At 44.6% G+C, this 18,989-nt stretch overlaps 1 protein-coding gene, 1 non-coding gene and 1 pseudogene across 2 annotated transcripts in view; 2 read left to right on the top strand and 1 right to left on the bottom strand.

The window, feature by feature from the left end:
* Window positions 1-772: 772 nt before the first annotated feature.
* LOC116071621 lies at window positions 773-880 on the top strand. Its single transcript, XR_004111028.1, has one exon. It is a non-coding gene; the product is annotated as a U6 spliceosomal RNA (small nuclear RNA).
* A 4,165-nt stretch (window positions 881-5,045) lies between these two features.
* The window catches only part of Alox5ap (arachidonate 5-lipoxygenase activating protein), a 24,142-nt gene continuing 10,198 nt past the window's right edge, over window positions 5,046-18,989 (bottom strand). Inside the window, exons 3-5 of the mRNA XM_031338800.1 lie at window positions 14,046-14,116; window positions 7,790-7,871; window positions 5,046-5,619 (exon numbers count right to left, since the gene is read on the bottom strand). Of these exons, the coding sequence (XP_031194660.1) occupies window positions 5,457-5,619; window positions 7,790-7,871; window positions 14,046-14,116 (316 nt within the window). The 3' untranslated portion in view covers window positions 5,046-5,456. The remainder of the gene's footprint in view (window positions 5,620-7,789; window positions 7,872-14,045; window positions 14,117-18,989) is intronic.
* LOC116071652 lies at window positions 12,024-12,142 on the top strand (annotated as a pseudogene).

Genomic DNA, 18,989 nt, shown 5'->3' with positions numbered 1-18,989 from the left:
CCTCCTTCCCTCCTTCCAGACTACAGAAGTGATGGATGTGACCGGCCACCTCCCATTCCTGCCACCATCCTTTCCCTACCATGACAGACTCTCCTTTCTTAAACTGGGAAAGGAAAAACCAAACCATGATTGGTTATGATTATGTGCCAGCCCAGCAATGCAGGAGCACCCCGGCCCTTTCAAAGCTTATATTGTAGTATAAATAACAAATATGCAGTAAACATGTGGTCTGATTTCAAGTGGAGGAGAGTCCAAAAAAGAAAAAGGAGGCGAAGGTGAGAAGCAGTGTTCCCACTGCTGATGGGGGTAGAGCTTCAGGGAAGGCCACTAGAGCAGGGCCTGCTGGCAGATGCTGAATCTGTGAGAAGATGGACGAGAACATCATGCAGTAGGATTCTGTAAGAGGGGCACCATGAAGGGCAGTGTGGCTAAGCCAAACTCAAATAGAGAGACAACTATGACAAACAATAAGGTTGAAGCCCAGCAGAGAGGCCAGGAACAGGTTAGAGTGACTAGCAAATTCTATTCCACCTTTAAAGATGAGCTTACTGCATATACTCCTCAAAACGCTCCATAAAATAGACAAGGAACTCACATTGCTAAACATGTTTTATGAAGGTAGTATCACTCTAATACCAAAACCAAATAAGGACACAATACCACCAACAACAAATAAACAAACAAAAAAAATTATAGATCGATTCTATTGGGAGACATAGACCCAAAAGTTCTCAGTAAGCCTTTGCAAACTGAGCTCAAGAACACATCTAGAGTGCTCGCCTTGGCAGCACATAGACTAAAAATTGGAAAGATACAGAGAAGATTAGCATGGCCCCTGTGCAAGGATCACACGAAAATTCGTGAAGCGTTCCATATTTAAAAAAAAAAAAAAAGGACACATCTAGAAGACCATACACAATAGCCAAATTAACTTCATCCCAGGAGTGTAAGGATGGTTCACCATAAATCGATGTAATGCAACAGACAAATAGATTTAAAGACAGAAATCACATGGCTTTCTCAAGAGATGTAGAAAAAAGCCCTTAACAAAATTCATCATCTTTTCATAAAAAAAAAAAAAAAAAAAAAAAAAAAAAAAAAAAAAACTTGAAGAAACAGGAATGGAAGAAATATACTTAAAAAAAAAAAAAGACTACATATGATAAACTTAGATCCAACATTACAGTGAATGGACAAAGAAGCGAAAGCATTTTGTATAAAATTGGGATTAAGGTAAGAGTCTTAGTTACTGTTCTGTTGCTATGAAGAGATCCCACGGCCAAGGCAACTCATAAAAGAAAGCATTTAATCAAGGGCTTGCTTACAGTTTCAGAGGTTTGGTTAGTCCATCAGCAACATTGTTGGCTCTTCATGACAACTTGGCACAAGGGCTTTCCCAGCCAGACTACTCCTAAACCCTGCCCCTGGAGACCTCCAGCCTCCGAGATCCTAGACTACTCTGGCCATTGAGATCTCTTGAGGCTGGACCTGACTCTTTGAGACACAGAAGCGGCTGGGCCCTGCCCCAGGAGCTCTACCCGCCAGGCCTGGCTTCTCAGACATCCCTAACAGCTGTAATGACAGTTCCCAGCTCCAAAGAGGAATCACTATTCCTCTTTGGAGCTCTTCCCTACAGGAAAATATCCCACCAATCCCTGAACTTGTGCCAATATTGGACCGTATAATCGCTCCAATCCCAGGCCACTCTGGAAAGGTTCACCCACCCTCAACCTTATATAAATGCTGCTTTAGGCTCGCTTCTCACCTGAGCAGAGGCAGCCAACCTCCTAGGTTTATCCTTCCCAGTTCTCTCCTATGAGGTTTATTGCAAGATGCAATTTTGTGGTATTCCTTGGCTCCTGACTGCCAGAACACCTTCATGTCCAAGCTGGAACTCTTACAATCATGGCAGGGAGCAAGCAGGTAAGGCACGGTGCTGGAAAAATAGCTGGCCGCTTTACATCTTCATCCATAGGCAGCAGCCAGAGAGAGACCCTGAGTGTGACATGGACTTTTTGAAATCTCAAAGCCCACGCCCAGCAACACACCCCTCCAAAAAGGACATACCTCCTAGTTCTTCAAACAGCTCATCAACTGGGAACCAATCAAGCAAATAATCAAGCCTGTGGGGCCTACTCTCATTCAAACCCCCATAACAAAAGTGCCTGCTCTCTTCATCTTAATGTAACAGTGTTAGGAGTCCTTGATAGAACATTAAAACAAGAGAAAGAAATAAAATAACAGGAATAAAAAAAATAACAGGAATAAAAATGGAAAAGAGTACAGTGAAGTTATCCCTATTTGTTGATGAACTGACTCTAAAATCTTCATCAGCCCAGGATGTTACCTGAGGTCACTCTTCAGAGCCCACATACAAGCAGAGAGAGAGAACACACTCTAGATTTGCCCCACCCTCCACAAGTGCACTAGAGCACAACCACACACAAACCCACTCACTGACACACACACACTCACAACAACAACAAAGATTCACAGCCTATAGACTTGGAGAGAAAAATCTGTGCAAACATATATATCTAGTATGACATTAATATCTGGAGTTTATAATGAAGGAAAAAAATTAATCGCCAGCAAACCAATCAATAAATGGTCTACTTGTTCGTTCTCAAAGGACTAAATACAAATGGCCAGTAAATAATCGAAACTGTGCTCAACATCCTTGGACTTTAGGAAAATGCCAATTAAAGCTGTTTTAAAGTCAGGTGTGGTGGTGCATGCCTTTAAAAAAGCAAACAAAAGTAAAACTGCTTTGAGATGTCTGCTCATCCGCATCAGAACATCTATCATTGAGAAAAGCTAATTAAGAAAAATGCTGGCAGGCATTTAGAGAAAAGAGGAACCCTTGTCTTGTCTGATGGGTATATAAACTGAAAAAGGCACTGTGGAAACCAACTAAAAATAGAATAATATATATTTATGTAAGTATGTTATATATGTAATATTTGTATGTAATATATGTGTAATAAAATGTCATATATATGTATATGTATACATATATACATATGTATACATATACATATATATGACATTTGACCAGCCTCACCAGTGGGTCCATGCCCAAAGGACCCTGAGTTGCCATTCCACAGAATACTTGCATATCCATGTTTATTGGTATGATAGTGACAATGGCTAAGACTCACAGCGAGCAGATGAGTGGATAGAGAAAATGCAGTTCATATACACATGGGATTTTATAACGATTTAAAGGATAAAACTGTCACATTTGCAGGAATAAGGATTCAAGTAGAGCAACATAAGCCAACTTGGGAAGACAATAGCATGTGTTTTCTCTGATATTCAGGTTATAGATGTGTGTGTGCGCAAGTCTGTGTGTGTGTGTGTGTGCATGCCTGCACACATGCATGTGTCTGTGTGTGCATGTGTCTGTATGTGTGCGTGTCTGTGTGCATATGTGCACACGTGTATGTCTGTGTGTGCTCATGTGTGTATCTGTGTGTGGGTGCATTTGGGGAGGCCTGTGTGTGTGCATGTCTATATGTGTATCTATGTGTTTTGTGTGTGTGTGTGTGTGTGTGTGCACATGTGTGTATATGTGTCTGTGTGTATGTGTCTCTGTGTGTCTGTATGTCTGTATGTGCATTTGTGCATGTCTGTGTGTATCTGTGTATGTGTGCATGTGTGTCTGTGCGTGCCTGTGTATGTATGTGTATGTGTCTGTGTGTGTCTGTGTGCGTGTGTGTGCACAACATGAAAAGAGATATGGGATTGTAAGAGAGAGGAGATGGAAAGGAAGGATAGACAAGAGGGACAATGAGATCTATGTGATGTGGATACAAAGGGAGACTTTTTGGGGGACAAAAAATCAGCAAGAAGGACAAAAAAAAAGGCAGAGGATAGAGGTCAAAAAATAGGCATGGCAATGTATATGTATGGAAGGCTCACAAAAAAGGCCATTCGTGCTCAAGCTAACTTGGTGGTTAACTGGTTCTGTAACCAACCAAGCCACCGGGCTCTCCTGTGAGGGCTTTTCCTGATTGGACCATTGGAGGTGGGCAGACCCACATACAAGGACACGGAAGACGGACGCTTTTGCCTTTCGCCTGCTTGTTCCCGCTCTTGATGGCAAGCTCATCTATTTCATGGCTGTGGCATCCCTTTTGGTTTTAGAACTGGCTTCTTTGGGATTCCAATGTAGACTGAAGACCAGCAGCTCTTCAGGAATCCTCCAGGCCTTCAGCACTAGCTTGGAACTGCTGAGACATCCAGCCTGTGGACTGGGTGAACATAGATTCCAACGTGAGACAGCCACCGGATACACGTCGGTAAGCTCATCAACATATATGGCATATATATGATATATATAAATACATAATAAATATTTAGTACTAAATATATATACATATAAATATGTTATAGATATATTTACATTTATGAAATAAATTTATAAAATAAATATATGTTACAGAAAATATATAATATATAGTACTAAATATATTTATATACTATATATAAATATATAATATATAATAATTTTATATAATTTTATAAATTTAAATAAAATTTATATATAAAATAATAAACTTAAAATTATATATACTAAATATTATGTATATATGTATATATTCTGTCAGTGCTGCCCCTTCAAGAGAACTCTAATATACTACTCCCCCCAAAATTAAGTATATAAGGAAAATCAAACTAAGCTTGCCTTGCGTGGCCCTGGGAGAACACCTTTCCTGTTAGGTGCCTTGAACATTTTACTATACCCATGTCTTCCAAGATTCCCTCTTTCTCCCAAAGACACCTAGGTAACAGCAGTTGAATCATTAGAAATCTGTCCAGAATACAGAATATAGTTCATTGACTATAGCCAGCAAGTGACTCGTGAATCCATTTATTCATGTGTGTTTGGTAGCCTAGCATTATCTTCAGCTCTTAGAGCACACTGTAAGCTGAATGAAACAATAATATTGAGCATGATGCTAGTGAATTAAGATGCTAACCTAATCCAAATATGGGACTGGGAAGGTACTCAGTCAATAAAAGACTCCTGAAGGCGTTAATGTCCATAGTATGGAAATTGTGATTTTAATTATCACCATGTAGGTTGAAGAAACACTAGTAGCTAATACAGAAATATCACCCCAAACCAAGCCATCTGCTTAAATTTTATCTATACCCTTTATTTTAGGAAAACACATGTCTGATCACAAGACACATTCAGAAAGCAGAAAAAGCCAGGAGAAGTATAGGCTGGACATAGACAATAAATCCTGGACCACTGCCACACCCAAGGGGTGGAGCTAGCACAAGATTATTTTCTTCCCGGAAAAGCAAAGTTAACGGATGCCACGGAGCCCCAAGGGCCACTAGATTTACAGCATCGACAGCTGAAGAGGGGTAGAAGCCTTCGCGGGGTTGCGTTATGATGCGTCTCTATTGATCTGGTGATCGTCCTTCTCGGTATCCACTAATCAGGGGATGAGAAGCAGCGGGGAGATCGTTGTGGTTACAGTTTTGATGTAGTTCTCAAAGTCGCTTCCGAAGAAGAAGATGAGGTAATGGTTGAGTATCCCAGCGAAGGACATGAGGAACAGGAACAGGATGATCCGCTTACCGAAGATATAGCCAGGGGTACTGCAAGAGAAGGGAGGAGGCAGTAGATGCAATACAAACGACACCCAGTTCACCCAGATTGCCACCACTTCTAGACATGGGGCCCTTAAATTATACTGCGTTTACACATAATACTCCATTTACCCACTTATTTCTTAGCAAGGGTGGACATGCCTCTGCTGTAATTAAGCACTGAGCATGCTTCAAAGCCAGGTAAAGGAGCCTGTCTTCTGGCCTGTCATCCTTCTGGCTCAGTGGCGCTGGCTTTCCTGAGTTCTCTTATTGTCCTTAACTCCAGATGACAGAACGCTGGCAACAGCGCTCAGACAATCTGACAATCTCAGGAGCACCATGAACTCATTAAGCTCTCTTCCGGGTGTTCTCTGTCAGGAGTGCCTATAAGACTCGAACTAGAGGCTAGGGTATAGTGGAGATTGTGTTCAGGAGATGGTTTAAATAAGCTGGTGAAGGTGCTTCAGCCCCGAGGGTTCAACCTTCCCTCCTGAGGCTGCCTGGGACAAAGTGAGGTTTGTCAGGGACTAAGTGAGGTTTGCCCTAATGAGAGACAAGCATCCACTGATGGAAACACATCCCAGAGGAGTGAAAGAAGCTTTAATCTCCCTCTCTCCTCTTCTTCCCTCCCCTCCTCTCCCTCCCCCTTCCCTCCCCTCTCCTTCTCTCCTCTCTTTTCTGTCATAAATGTTTTAGGCAGAGCATCAGTTGGAGATAGGAGGAGATTCCTCATGAGAAGTCACTGTCTAATGGAATGCAAAGGCTACCCATGCCCTCTGTCCCTCTGCAAGACCCTTGGCTGCTGGACCTGGGCCCATCTGAGTGGAGCTAACATGTCTGGAACAGCCAGTGAAATGGTTAGTTAAGATTTCAGTAATGAACCAGCCATGGCATGGAGCAATCAGTACTGATTTAGAGCTTAGAGCCAACCCAGCAGGGTAGGTGAGCTCCCACCACCACCAGGGGCTGTTTCAAACTGTCACCTGTTTCAAACAGGGTGCCTAAGCCAGCATCCTGCAGTTCCTTAGTGCCTTAACAGAAATTTTACCTAGTTGAAAGGAACCCCAGAGGTTCTCAACTCTCATAACAAGTATTTGGAGGTTGCTCAGCTGTTGGGTACCAACCTCCTCACTACTCTGTCATCTGCAGACTAAGAGCATCAGCACCTTGTGGGAGCCTGGCAGAAGCCCAATCCCCCCAGTCCTTCTCAAAGCAGGATGCAGCCCCTACATTCCAATAAGCTCCCTGCATGACACATGGACATTGGAAGCCGAGAAGCCCCACTAGCTAGTTCTTGCTACCTGGCTCTTAATGACTTGGGTAGAAAATGTCACTAAAGTCCCATGTGTTGAAAGGGTCTCCAGTTGGTGGCACTATTAACAAACAATTGGGATCATGAGGGCTCCGGCCTCATCAGTTCATAGCTGAATGGGTTTTTAGAAAGTGGGGTACAACCAGAGGATGTAGGTCACTAGGTATCCCTCTCTTAAGATACCTTAACATTGCCTGGTGATGTGTGTGTGCACACGCCACAGTGCCTATGCTGCCAAGTCAACTTTGACTCTCCCCAACATGTGAATTACAGGGATGGAATCAGAGTCAGGAGTTGGGGGCAACAGTGGGGGTGTGGGGACATAGCCAAAGGAAGGCAAGTGCTGAGGCAGGCTGGGTGCAGCTCAACTCTAGACAGGGATTGATCTGTAGTCCAGGGCTTGGAGATTACTATATCTTGCATCCTCAGCACTCCTGAAGGTTCAAGAGAACCCATGGTAAAATGCAAACATTAGCTCTCATTTCTCTTGACGATGAGATGCTTAATTCACAAGAAGCCTGGGAAGTCAGACCTAAAAAGTTATTGCCGCCCCAGACTCCACCACAGAAAATAGCTGGGTATGCAGTTGCGAGCAGTATACAACCCAGCATGCTAAAACACCCCTAGGAATCAAGGCTGTGCAAAGGAACGATTTAACGGGAAAACTAGGCAACTCTCCAGCTGTATTTTCAAAATCCTTAAATTTCAGGGTGGTGGGGGATCCTAGTCTGTTCTCCCTTCATCCCTAGTCTGTTCTCCCTTCAAGGAGGTCCAGTTGAGCCTTCAGTGGCAGTCAGAGTGTTGTTCCGCACTCTCCCACTGGGAAAGCAAATGCCACATCAAGTTCTATAGCACCCTGAGACCTACCTCTGAGTTCTCTCCCCCAGATAGCCGACAAAGTACTTTTGCCTCACCAACAAGTACATCAGTCCAGCGAAGGCGGCAGGGACTAAAGTGGAGAAACGAAAACACACACGTCAGTTTCACAGTCTCCCAAAGTTGTTCACACAACAGTAACAGTGGCTAAGCCATCAGTGTCTGATGACAAAAGCCGGCAGAGACCTCAGGCTCTGAAAGTGGAAGCTAGCACACTGTCTCCGTTTGGGTTTCTGCTGCTGTGCTAAAACATTATAACCAAAAGCAACTTGGGAAATAGAGAGTTTTCTTTCAGCTCACATTTCCATGTCACACTCCATCATCAAAGAAAGTCGGGAGCAGGGACTCAAAGCAGGAACCTTGTGGCAGGAGCAGACAGAGTCCACAGTGGGGAGCGGGGGAGAGTAATACTTCCTGGCTTGCTCCTCACAGCTTGTTCAGCCTGCTTCCTGCCCAGCGACGTGGGAGGGGCACTTGGACATCAATCATTAGTAAAGACACTACTCCACAGGAGTGCCTACAGGCCAGTCTTATGAAGGCATTTTCTCAAGCATCCTACACAGTACTGGCTTAGGTACCATCTGATGGGAATCTTTTAACATGTCTATCTCTGGGTACGGGAAGTTGAGCTCCAGCAGCCAGGGGCTTGTGTGGGGCATGGGCTGGAAAGGAATGCAGGCAAGGTTCACACCTTGAACCAAAGCCCCAGTTTTGAGTCTGGTTTTCTTGAGATGATACTCTGTGTCCTTGGGGGTTCTAGTACACAAAGCATACTTTCTGGCCTCTAGGGAAGGAGATCTCTTTGCATTCCAATCTCTGGGTAAATAAATAGCTGCAGACAGCACCCCAGTCACCCTCATAAAATCCTAAATTTAGCGTTGGGAGCTGAAAACACCAGTACCCTGTGAGTAGGGTGATCTAGAGTCGGTGAGTAACTGGTCCTGTGTGAACAAAGACCTGGCTCAGCTCTCCTACTGTGTGTGGATGAAGGCTGCTCACTGCTCTTCTATTATGTGTGTAGAAAGGCTGGTCACAGCTCTCCTACTATGTGTATAGAAAGGCTGGTCACAGCTCTCCTACTATGTGAGGATAAAAGCCTGTGATAGTTCTCTTACTATGTGTAGATAAAGGCTAGTCACACCTCTCCTACTGTGTATAGATAGAGGGTGGTCACAGCTCCCCTACTATGTGTGAATAAAAGTTTGTGTAGCTTTCCTACTACTTGTGAATTAAGGCTGGCACAGCTCCCCTACTGTTTGTAGACAAAGGCTAGTTACATCTCTCCTACTTGTAGACAAAGACTGATCACAGTTCTCCTACTATGTGTGGGAAAAGGTTGATCACAACTCTCCTACTATGTGAGGATGAAAGCCTGTCATGGCTCTCCTACTATGTGTGTAGAAAGGCTGGTCACAGCTCTCCTACTATGTGAGGATAAAGGCTGGTTACAGCTCTTCTATCATTTAAGAAAGAGTGTTGGAGTAAAATAGAACTATGTGAGCAAAACCACTTTGAAAGCCTCCAGCCTTACTCAAACACCAAAGTAGATTCTATTAGTGAGAACGTCATACAGGCCAGGCACCTTTGCCTCCAAAGCCACCTGCTGACTGGGACAGCTTTCCAGTCTCTGTTTTGCAGGAGAAATCTAAGCAAAGAACAAAGATCCATGAGAGCAATTGCCTTTCCCATGTCACCTCTGTACTTGGTATAGGCCTGGAACATATAGGCTTTCAATAATACTTATCAAATAAATGTGTACTAAAATCCGCAAATATCATAGAGGTGGCTCTGATTTCCAAATCCTTCTAATTTCAAAACCTCATTATCACTGCCACCAGAAGCATCAATAACACTTACAGAGCACCCATTGTTAACTTGAACCATATGGAAGGAACACTTTTTATTTAACATTTATTGTTATTTTATACAGGTACAAAGTATTTTGTCTGTCTATGCACTACGTGCATACAGTACCTACAGGGGCCAGAAGAGGGAGCCAGATTCCCCTGGAACTGATGTTAACAGATGGTTGTGAACTGCCATATGGATGCTAGGACTTGAACCTGGGTCCTCTGCAAGAGCAGCCAGTTCTGTTACCCACTGAACCATCTCTCCAGAGAGATGCCATCTTGCATCTTACCAGAATACAAATTTTCTCTGTTGTGGTAGGTATTGGTTCCTTTCAGAATTTAGAATAGCTTGGGAGGTGACCTTTGGGAGGTTATTTTGATGATATTAACAGATGTGGGAGGATCCATCTTAATTTTAGGCAGAACCATTCCCCAGGTAGGGGTACTGTGGCTGGATCTAAGTGGAGAAAGCACATTGAGCCCTCACATGCATTCACCACTGCTCTCTGTCCCTGATTACAGATGCTATGCGATCAGCTCCCTCAAGCTCTTGTGACTTCTCTGCTGTAATGGAGTATGACTTAGAATTGTGTGCTGAGCCGGGCAGTGGTGGCATATGCCTTTAATCCTAGCACTTGGGAGACAGAAGCAGGTGGATTTCTGAGTTCAAGGCCAGCCTGGTCTACAGAGTGAGTTCCGGGACAGCCAGGGCTACACAGAGAAACCCTGTCTCGAAAAGAAAAAACAAAACAAACAAACAAACAAACAAACAAAAATTGTGTGCTGAAATAAACCTTTCCTCAAGAGAGAAAAAAAAAAAGAAAGTAACACTTTTTGTGGGAGATCAGAAACAGTGACTGTCTTAGTTAGGGTTTTACTGCTGTGAGCAGACACTATGACCAAAGCAAGTCTTATTAAAAAAACATTTATTTAGGGCTGCCTTACAGGTACAGAGGTTCAGTCCATTATCATCAAAGCAGGAGCATGGCAGCCTCTATGCAGGTGTGGTGCAGGAGGAGCAGAGAGTTCTCTATCTTCATGAGAAGGCTGCTAGGCAGCTTCCAGTCAGCTAAGACAAGGGTCTTAAAGCCCACACGCACAGTGACACACTTCCTCCAACAAGGCCACACCTCCAAATAATGCTACTCACTGGGCCAACCATATTCAAACTACCACCATGACATTCTCAATAAAGCTCAACTGTTATGTGCCAAGACCTGGGCTTCATGTACACCATCTCCCTTGCTCAGTATTGGGGCTTTGACATGAGTAAGTAGATGATGGTCCTACCACACAGTGAGAAAACCTAGGCTGACAAAAGTCCCCCACCCCACCCCCAAAACCACTGGGAATGATGGCTTGATGGCTCACACCTGTAATCCCAGCACCTGGAAGGCTGAGGAGAGATCGTGAGCTCAATGTCAGCCTAGGAAACATATCAAGACCCAAGAAAGAAGGGCTGGAGAGATGGCTTGGTCGTTAAGAGCTCTTGCTGTCCTTCCAGAGGATCAGGGTTTCATTCCCAGCACACAAGCCCACTGCTCTCAACCAGGATCTGATGCCCTCTTTTGGCTTCCAGGGGCAACTGCAGTCATGTGCACAATCCCACATACAAATACAGACACACACAGACACAGAATTTAAAATAAAATTAACCATGTTTTAAACAATCTAGAAATAAGGGAGGGGGAGAAAAAAAAACTCTGAGGCTTGTCCTAATTCCTAAAAGCTCAAGATTGTCACAATTAATTGTGTCACAATTAGTGATTTGCTTTTCCCATCTGGACAGTTCTGTTCTGAGTCTTGTTGACCTGTTTTTCTCTACATTGGAATTTTTTGTTTTGTTTTGTTTTTTGTTTTTTGAGACAGAGTTTTTCTGTGTAGTCCTGGCTATTCTGGAACTCACTCTGTAGACCAGGCTGGCCTTGAACTCAGAAATCCACCTGCCTCTGCCTCCTAAGTGCTGGGATTAAACATCGGAATTTAACTGGACATGAGGCAACAGATACAGAAAGGGTTCATATCCCCTGCCTTCTGCAGGGAATAGCAGAGACCTTCTAAGACTCAGAATCTAAGGGGGATCTGGGCCATTTGACTCAATAAGCAAGTGCAAAGCCAGTCTCTAAAACACCATTTCTCACCCTGTGGGTCACAACCCTTTGTAGGGGTTGAATGACTCTTTTAGAAGAGGTCACCTAAGACCATCAGAAGACACAGATCTTTACATTATGATTTATAACAGTAGGAAAATGACAGTTATGTAGTAGCAATGAAATAACTTTATGGTTGGAGGTCACCACAACACTGAAGAACTGTGTTGAAGAGCCTCAGCATTAGGAAGGTTGAGAACCACTGCTTTAAAAATGATGAAATTAGTCTACGTCCATATCACCCTGAACATGCCTGATCACGTCTGATCTCAGAAGCTAAGCAGGGTCAGGCCTGGTTAGTACTTAGATGGGAGACCGTCTGGGAATACTGGGTGCTGTAGGCTTTAAAAAAAAATTATGAAATTAAATAAGCTCTTTGTCCATCCGGATCTTAGGATGGCCTTCAGAATGAGAGCTTTGGAGCAAAATAGTCTCTGGGGCTCCTTTCAGCCAAACAATTTGTATAATCTACTGTATTCATAAAAAAACTGATGTGTTTGAGCCCTGGCAACACAGACAGACGTTTGCTTTGACAAATGCATATTTCCAGGGCTCCAAAATACTCTCAGACATCCTTTGTATTCTTGTAGCTGGAGAAGCAGCAGCAGATTTATCTCCTTTCATTCAGACCCAACAAGACTCATAACTCCTCATACGCATGTTCTTTGACTTGATTTTTCAAACAGATCCATTTTTATAATCTCGCTCAGAGTAGAAAATGGAAAGTGGATGATGAGCTACCAAGAGCCTTCAGGTGCCACGGGAGGCTATGCGGCATCTCTTCAGTGATCTTCGCTGCTCATAGGACTGAACCTTACTCCGGGAGCACCATACCCACCTACCTACTTATCTGTTTTTAATTTTTAAAGTGATTCTTTGGGGGAGGGGTAGATTTTTCTGAGAGAGTGTTTCTCTATATAGCCCCTGGCTGTCCTGGAACTTGCTCTGTGGCTCAGGCCGGCCTTGAACTCAGAGATCTGCCTGCCTCTGCCTCCAGAGCACTGGGATTAAAGGTGTATGCCAGTAACGAGTTTCTTTTTATTACTTTTTAATTCTGTGTATCTATTGGGGGGTGAGGTATGTGTATACAGTACAAACGGAAGTCAGAAGAGGGCGTCAGACCCCCCCTAGAGCTAGAGCCACAGGCAGTGGTAGGCTCCCTAGAGAAGGTCCTGGGAACGGCACTCTGGTCCTCTGCAAGGTCAGCAGATGCTCTTAAATCACTGAGACACCTCTCCAGTCCCCATCCACCTACTTTTTAATGCTCCGTTGGTATATTATTAATCCTCATACATTCAGAACAGAGTTGGCATACGGTAACTGATCAAAGTGTATTTACAATATAAGTTAATACAGTAAAAGAATGCTTAGAAAAACTCCAGAATTTAGAATGGAAAGACCCAGGCTCTGGTCCTGCCCAGGACACTCATCAACTGAATAACTAACCCTGAACAACTAACTTTTTTCCCTAAGGTAAATTGTCCTCAAGGGTCCTGGGAAAATTCATTATCCACTGGATACACATTATAGAGCAGTGTAGAAAATTGTAATAACCCAATGTTTGTCAAGTGACTGCTTCTGGACGCCCTGTATGGGCCCCGCTGGGCCACTGAAGCTGCTCCAACCCACTGAACCATTACCAGGCAAATGCCAGTCTTTGCCAGAGCTTTCTGGTGCTCAATCTCCAAAGAGAGCCCCAAAGCATATGATTCCGGTTTCCATTTAATTGCAGCGGATCACTCGGAATCAATCTGTTCTTCAGATTTGTTGACGTCAAGACTGTGGGCAGCATGATTACCCAGGTTCGGCTGGAACCCAGTCCTTGCTTGGTAGGCGCATGCCGGGAGAAGAGCCACCATGCTGGGAGTTTATTAACAGAAAAGCCAGCAGTGGCAGTCCCAAAATAGATCCCTCAGGCGCTCTCATTTACAATGCCCTTGTATCTGAGCTAACACTCCTTAAGGATTCTGAGTCACATTTAGCCTTACACCACCCTTGTCAGAGCAGCGGTCTCAACCAGCCACCAGGGAGCAAGCATTAGCAATGCATTACCACACCATGCTGCGCCCTCACTGAGCATGCTCGGAACTCAACCTCTCCCGGGGCTCTCACCTCTCCAGGGCATCCTGGATAAGAGCTGTAGGTCTGGCTACACAAGGCTACACAACAAAATGCCTGCCCTTTGAACCCCAGAGAGCTGCACATTATACAAAGAGAACTCACAAAAGGAAGTCTCCCTCCCGTTACCTTGGCTGCAAAGTAGTCCTGCCGTCCAGAGTACCACAAGGAAAGTGGGGTACGCATCTACGCAGTTCTGGCTGTAGGGCAAACAGGGCAGGAAAAAAATCAGAAAACATGTGACTACAATGTGGCTTGAAAATTACCTGGAGACCCCAGTTCGCAATTACCATTGTGCAGGGGTCACAGGCCTCTCTTACTTCTCTTGACTGCTGGGAGAGAGACAGCAGACAGCAGAAACAGCAGCCGAGTCCAAGAGAGTGGAAACAGACAGGCATGCTCAGAATTCATTAACTCTGCTCTCAGGTAAAGTGGATCTGAGGCTAAATGTGTTGATGGACTCACTTTGGCAGGGCTCCCACAGTGGGTGTTGCCCACACACACTTCTTGTAATAACGAGTGAGCAATGCGGACACAAGGTGTGGTCGCCTCTGTATGGGAGCAGCAGGATGAAGAAGCCCAACTAAGGGGAAAGTGTGTCCCGTAGAAAGAGGCAGGGTGGATGGAAAACATGGATCCCCAAAGCGTTAAAGAAACCAAGGTTCTTTCACAAAAAAGCAGATGGGAGGAGGTTTCTGACAGTCCCCACTCCCCAGGAGATGCTGCCACTGTGTGCCAGGTACTGTGCTGGTATTTGACATCCCTTACAGGAGGGGTCCCACATTCCTGCGACCGAACTAGATGACTGTGGGTTTGCTTTAGCTATTGTAACAAGCAGCCACCAAATCAGTGGTTTAAGATATGAGAAATGCATTGAGTTATCATTCCATCTCATACTCTTTGGAGTCTAAAATGAATCTCCCTGAGGTAACATCCGGGTATGGCCAGTTCTGCTCTGAAGCTCAAGTGGGTAGGGATTATTGCTGTGACTCTCCAGGCTCTGGGGATCCCCAGTATTCCTTGGCCCGTGCCCCCTGCTGATCTCAAAGCCCAGGATGGCCAATGAGCCTTTCTAATGTGAAACCCCTTTGCTTCTTGTTTAAAAAATTTTTATTTGTGGGGCTGGAGAGTCGGCTCAGTAGTTGAGAGCATTTGATGCTCTTCCAAGGGACCCAGGCTTATATCCCAGTATTCATCTCTGTTGGCTCACCACCACTGTAACTCCAGCTCCAGGGAATGTATCACTCTCTTCTGGCATCTTTGAGTACCTACATCCATATGATACACACACACACATACAGAGAGTGAGAGAGAGAGAGAGAGAGAGAGAGAGAGAGAGAGAGAGAGAGAGATAAAGAGAGAGAGAGAGAGAGAGGAGGAGACTGACTCAAATGAGATATTTTTCAAAGCTAACCTGAATTTCTCCACATAATGAAATTACAGCCTCCTAGGAAGAGGTTAGGTAGGGGCTGTTATTCTGCCTACTGTAATTACAATCCTATTCAGATGAGACACCAAGGCCTATAGCAGCTGACTAACTCTCTAGGGTCTCCCTGCTTAGGGGGGGGGCTGAGGAAGGCCAGAATTCACACCTGCCAGTCTTGTCTCCAAACCCTACAAGATCTTCCACTATGTAAACAGTAAGTGTCCTTGGGTGCAGCTACAGTCTTTCCAGGGCATGAAGTAAATATGTAAATATGTAGATATGCAAATTCATAAATATGTAAATATGCAAACGCAACCAAACAAAGCTACTAGGAGTATATGGGGAGCAACATGAGACTGTGCAAAGAACGGCTGATTGGCTCTGTCCTTGGCGGGACTTTAACCAGCTTCCACACTAACAAAGCAATCTCTGTGGGTTCAGCTTCCTCACCCACAAAATGAAGGGTGTGGCAGCAACTGTGCCTCTCTGAGGCTAAGTCAGTGGTGTAATGCAGAGGCTTTCATGCAGACCCCATCCCAGAAGTACCCACGGTATCTGAGGACTTACTGGATATATAAATGCCTGTGCCACCTCATATGTGTGGTGTTAGAAACTGGGCAACCTGAGCCTCAGCCAGCATTCCAGGTGGTTCTGTGTGAGAGCATCCCGAGAGCCACTGGTAAATAGGGTTCAAGCTATACATGTAAATGCCCAAATGCAGTATTCAGGCTGCCTCTTGCTAGGGTCTCATGCCTCAGAGCCAATAAGAAGTTGGCTCTTCTCTTTTGAGGATGGGTACAGTACCCCCAAATAGTACATATATTGCATATTGGCATATGTTAAACATTGATTCCCCCAGAATGCAGTACTAAAGCCTGCAAGGGCACAAAGCAGAGCCCTGCTTGCTTTATGAGGTCAGGTGGTCTGGATCCACACAAGTTCCATGGATCTAGTAGACACAAAATTCCAAAGGGCGAGGGGTCCTTACACATGGCCCATTTGCAGTTCCTCGCTGAGTAAACAGGTCCACTGAAAACTGCAGTTCAAAACTCTCCCAGTGATAAGGATTTCTCCCTGCTTCAGCCTAGTTCTCATATTTTGTTTGTTTTGAAGTTGTGGTTTGGGGAGGATTACATGTCCGTGTGCATGCGTGTGTACACGTGCATGCGAGCAGCTATGTGTGGAGGACAGAGGTTGATGCCCTGTGTCTTCCTCAGCCACCCCCCACCTTATTTTTTTGAGACAGGGTCTCTCATGGAATCTGGAGATGTTGATTAGGCTGGCCATGGAGGCCCAGGGATCCACCTGTCTGCCTTCCCAGCACTGGGTTACAAGCTCTAACCACTACACCTGGCTCTTTTTTTTCTTTCACACAATGGCTGCGGATTGAACTCAGTCCACAGCAAGCACTTCTTGCTTGAGCCATCTCCATAGCCCTTGAAACAGTCGTTTTTGACTGGGTAATGAACGGAAGAGGATCCCTAGCACCCCAGGAGTCTGCATCTTAGAGAGAAATGCCCAATGACTGGAGCAGGCTCTCTGTTCTGTTCTCTACTGTTCTGCCTGTACTTCAATCACCTTCTTCCCAAGGAAACAGCTCTGTGGAGAGCTGGTACATTTGAATGAAACTTTCCCCCAAACATTACTATTACATTTAACTTCCTTTGGAAGAGACATATCTTTCCTTTTCTTCTTCATAACAAAACTGGCAAGCCCATCTTGACTCTCACTTCGAGTTCTAAACAAGATCTGCTCAGCTGGCCTTGCGGTAAATCGCCATGCTGTATTCAAGCTGAAGTGGAAGATTTGACTTTTCTGGAGAGACCCGGGGCTACCTTTTCTCCCCCCTCCCCCTTTAGACATATAACAGAGAAACACTTTAAAATTCTGTTGGTTTGTCTGGATTAAGTTAAGATAACAAAATACCATGAATAAGAGCTAATCATACTACCGACACCAGCCAATAGGCCCCTTGCAGACTTAAATTACTATCCCCTTTACATTACTATACACTGCTTGAAAAGTAAGCTCACAGAGGACACCAAGAGATGCTGGAGTATTCTGACATTAGCGTGATGTTTCTCAGAATGTGTTCTGACGAAGAGTGAGGAGAAAGGAAAAGTGCCTGTGGTTAATTATGACACCCCTTCTTGGTGAGGTAGACAGCCTTTAGCACATTGGAGCTTCTCAGGTACCACCAGGAAGCACATGCTCTCTGCTGTAACATTTGTTAATGACCCATGAACTTGGAATCACAGAACACACTTCAGGGAATTACACATCTCTGGACATCTCTCATCTCACAGCTACGCTTGCCAGTACTCACAAGGAAGGCAACTAACATTTTCCTGCCAAAGTCAAACTTTGACACAGGCTCAGTAGCTGTGCTTATGTGCCAACACCAGAGCCCTGAACCACATTCTATGAACATGAAAGAGTTAAGGTCCAGCTCATTTTCTCTTAAACGCTCCCACACAGCCTAGAGCAAGACAGGTGGTTAAACAGGCTGTTAGTCAAGGGCCTCTGACCTGCTGAACTACACTGATGTTGGCTGGGATGTCTGTTAATCCACTGCCCCAGATTCTCAAGCTAGTTACATCCCATGACAGTCATAGCTCATGCTAAAATAACATGCCTTGGGCTTTTATGTTCATTAGTAGATATCACTTGACCTTCATGTTATTTTTTCCTTCATAGCCAAGATTTCAAAATATTCATGATCCTACCAAAACCCTGGTTTTACAGCTTATGACAGATATGTTTGTGGGTAAGTTGTGTACAGAACTGCCATTCTGTAACAACAGGTACAACTTGAGGTTTAAATAGCAAGATTAAATGCATGCTCTTGGGATAAGGAAATGTCTTGGGGGCTAAGAGCACTGGCTGCTTTTGCAGAGGACCTAGGTTTGGTTCCCAGCACCCACATGAGGTTTACAATCCTCTGTAAGTCCAGATACAGTAATCTAATGCCCTCTTGTGGTCTACATAGGCACTGCACACACATGGTGCACAGACATGCATGCAGGCAAGACATTCATAAACATAAAATAAAAATAAGTGGTTCTATAAATAATCCCTTTTTTTTTATTCCTTCACCTCTTCTTGATGCTTTTAGAAGGTCCTGGAGAAAAGGCTGTTGGTACGCCTTTCTGTTAGAATACCATTATAGCCTTCCTGGTGTTCTCCAGGCATAAACAGACAGCCAGAGTACCCCTGGTTTGCCAGCATCCTGCTACGCAGACCTCCGGCCCCTTATGCAGCCTCCCTGGGCATGGCCAAGTGCTTGTCCACTGAAGGAGGAAGTGGTCCTCGTAACAGAACCACAACAGTGTCTGAGCAATCGCTATCTGATCAAAAGTTTTCTTCCCTGCATCGTTACTTCCTACCTCTCCACACACAACTTCCCTATCTGCTTATTCTCCTTCACCTTTCAAGGCTGAGTGGTAAAGACACGTGGATTTTGAAAACTGGGCTGCAAGCCAGGCACTGATGGTGTATGCCTTTAATCTCAGCATTGAGGAAGCAGAGGCAAGCCAATCTCTGTGAGTTTGAGGCCAGCCTGGTCTACAAAGTGAGTTCCTGGACAGCCAGGGCTACACAGAGAAATCCTGTCTTCAAAGGAGGAGGAGGAGGAGGAGGAGGAGGAG

This window comes from Mastomys coucha, unplaced genomic scaffold (assembly GCF_008632895.1).
Source record: "Mastomys coucha isolate ucsf_1 unplaced genomic scaffold, UCSF_Mcou_1 pScaffold22, whole genome shotgun sequence".
NCBI lineage: Eukaryota > Metazoa > Chordata > Mammalia > Rodentia > Muridae > Mastomys > Mastomys coucha.
Note: the sequence above shows the minus strand (reverse complement) of the source record. Positions and strands in the feature narration are given on the sequence as shown.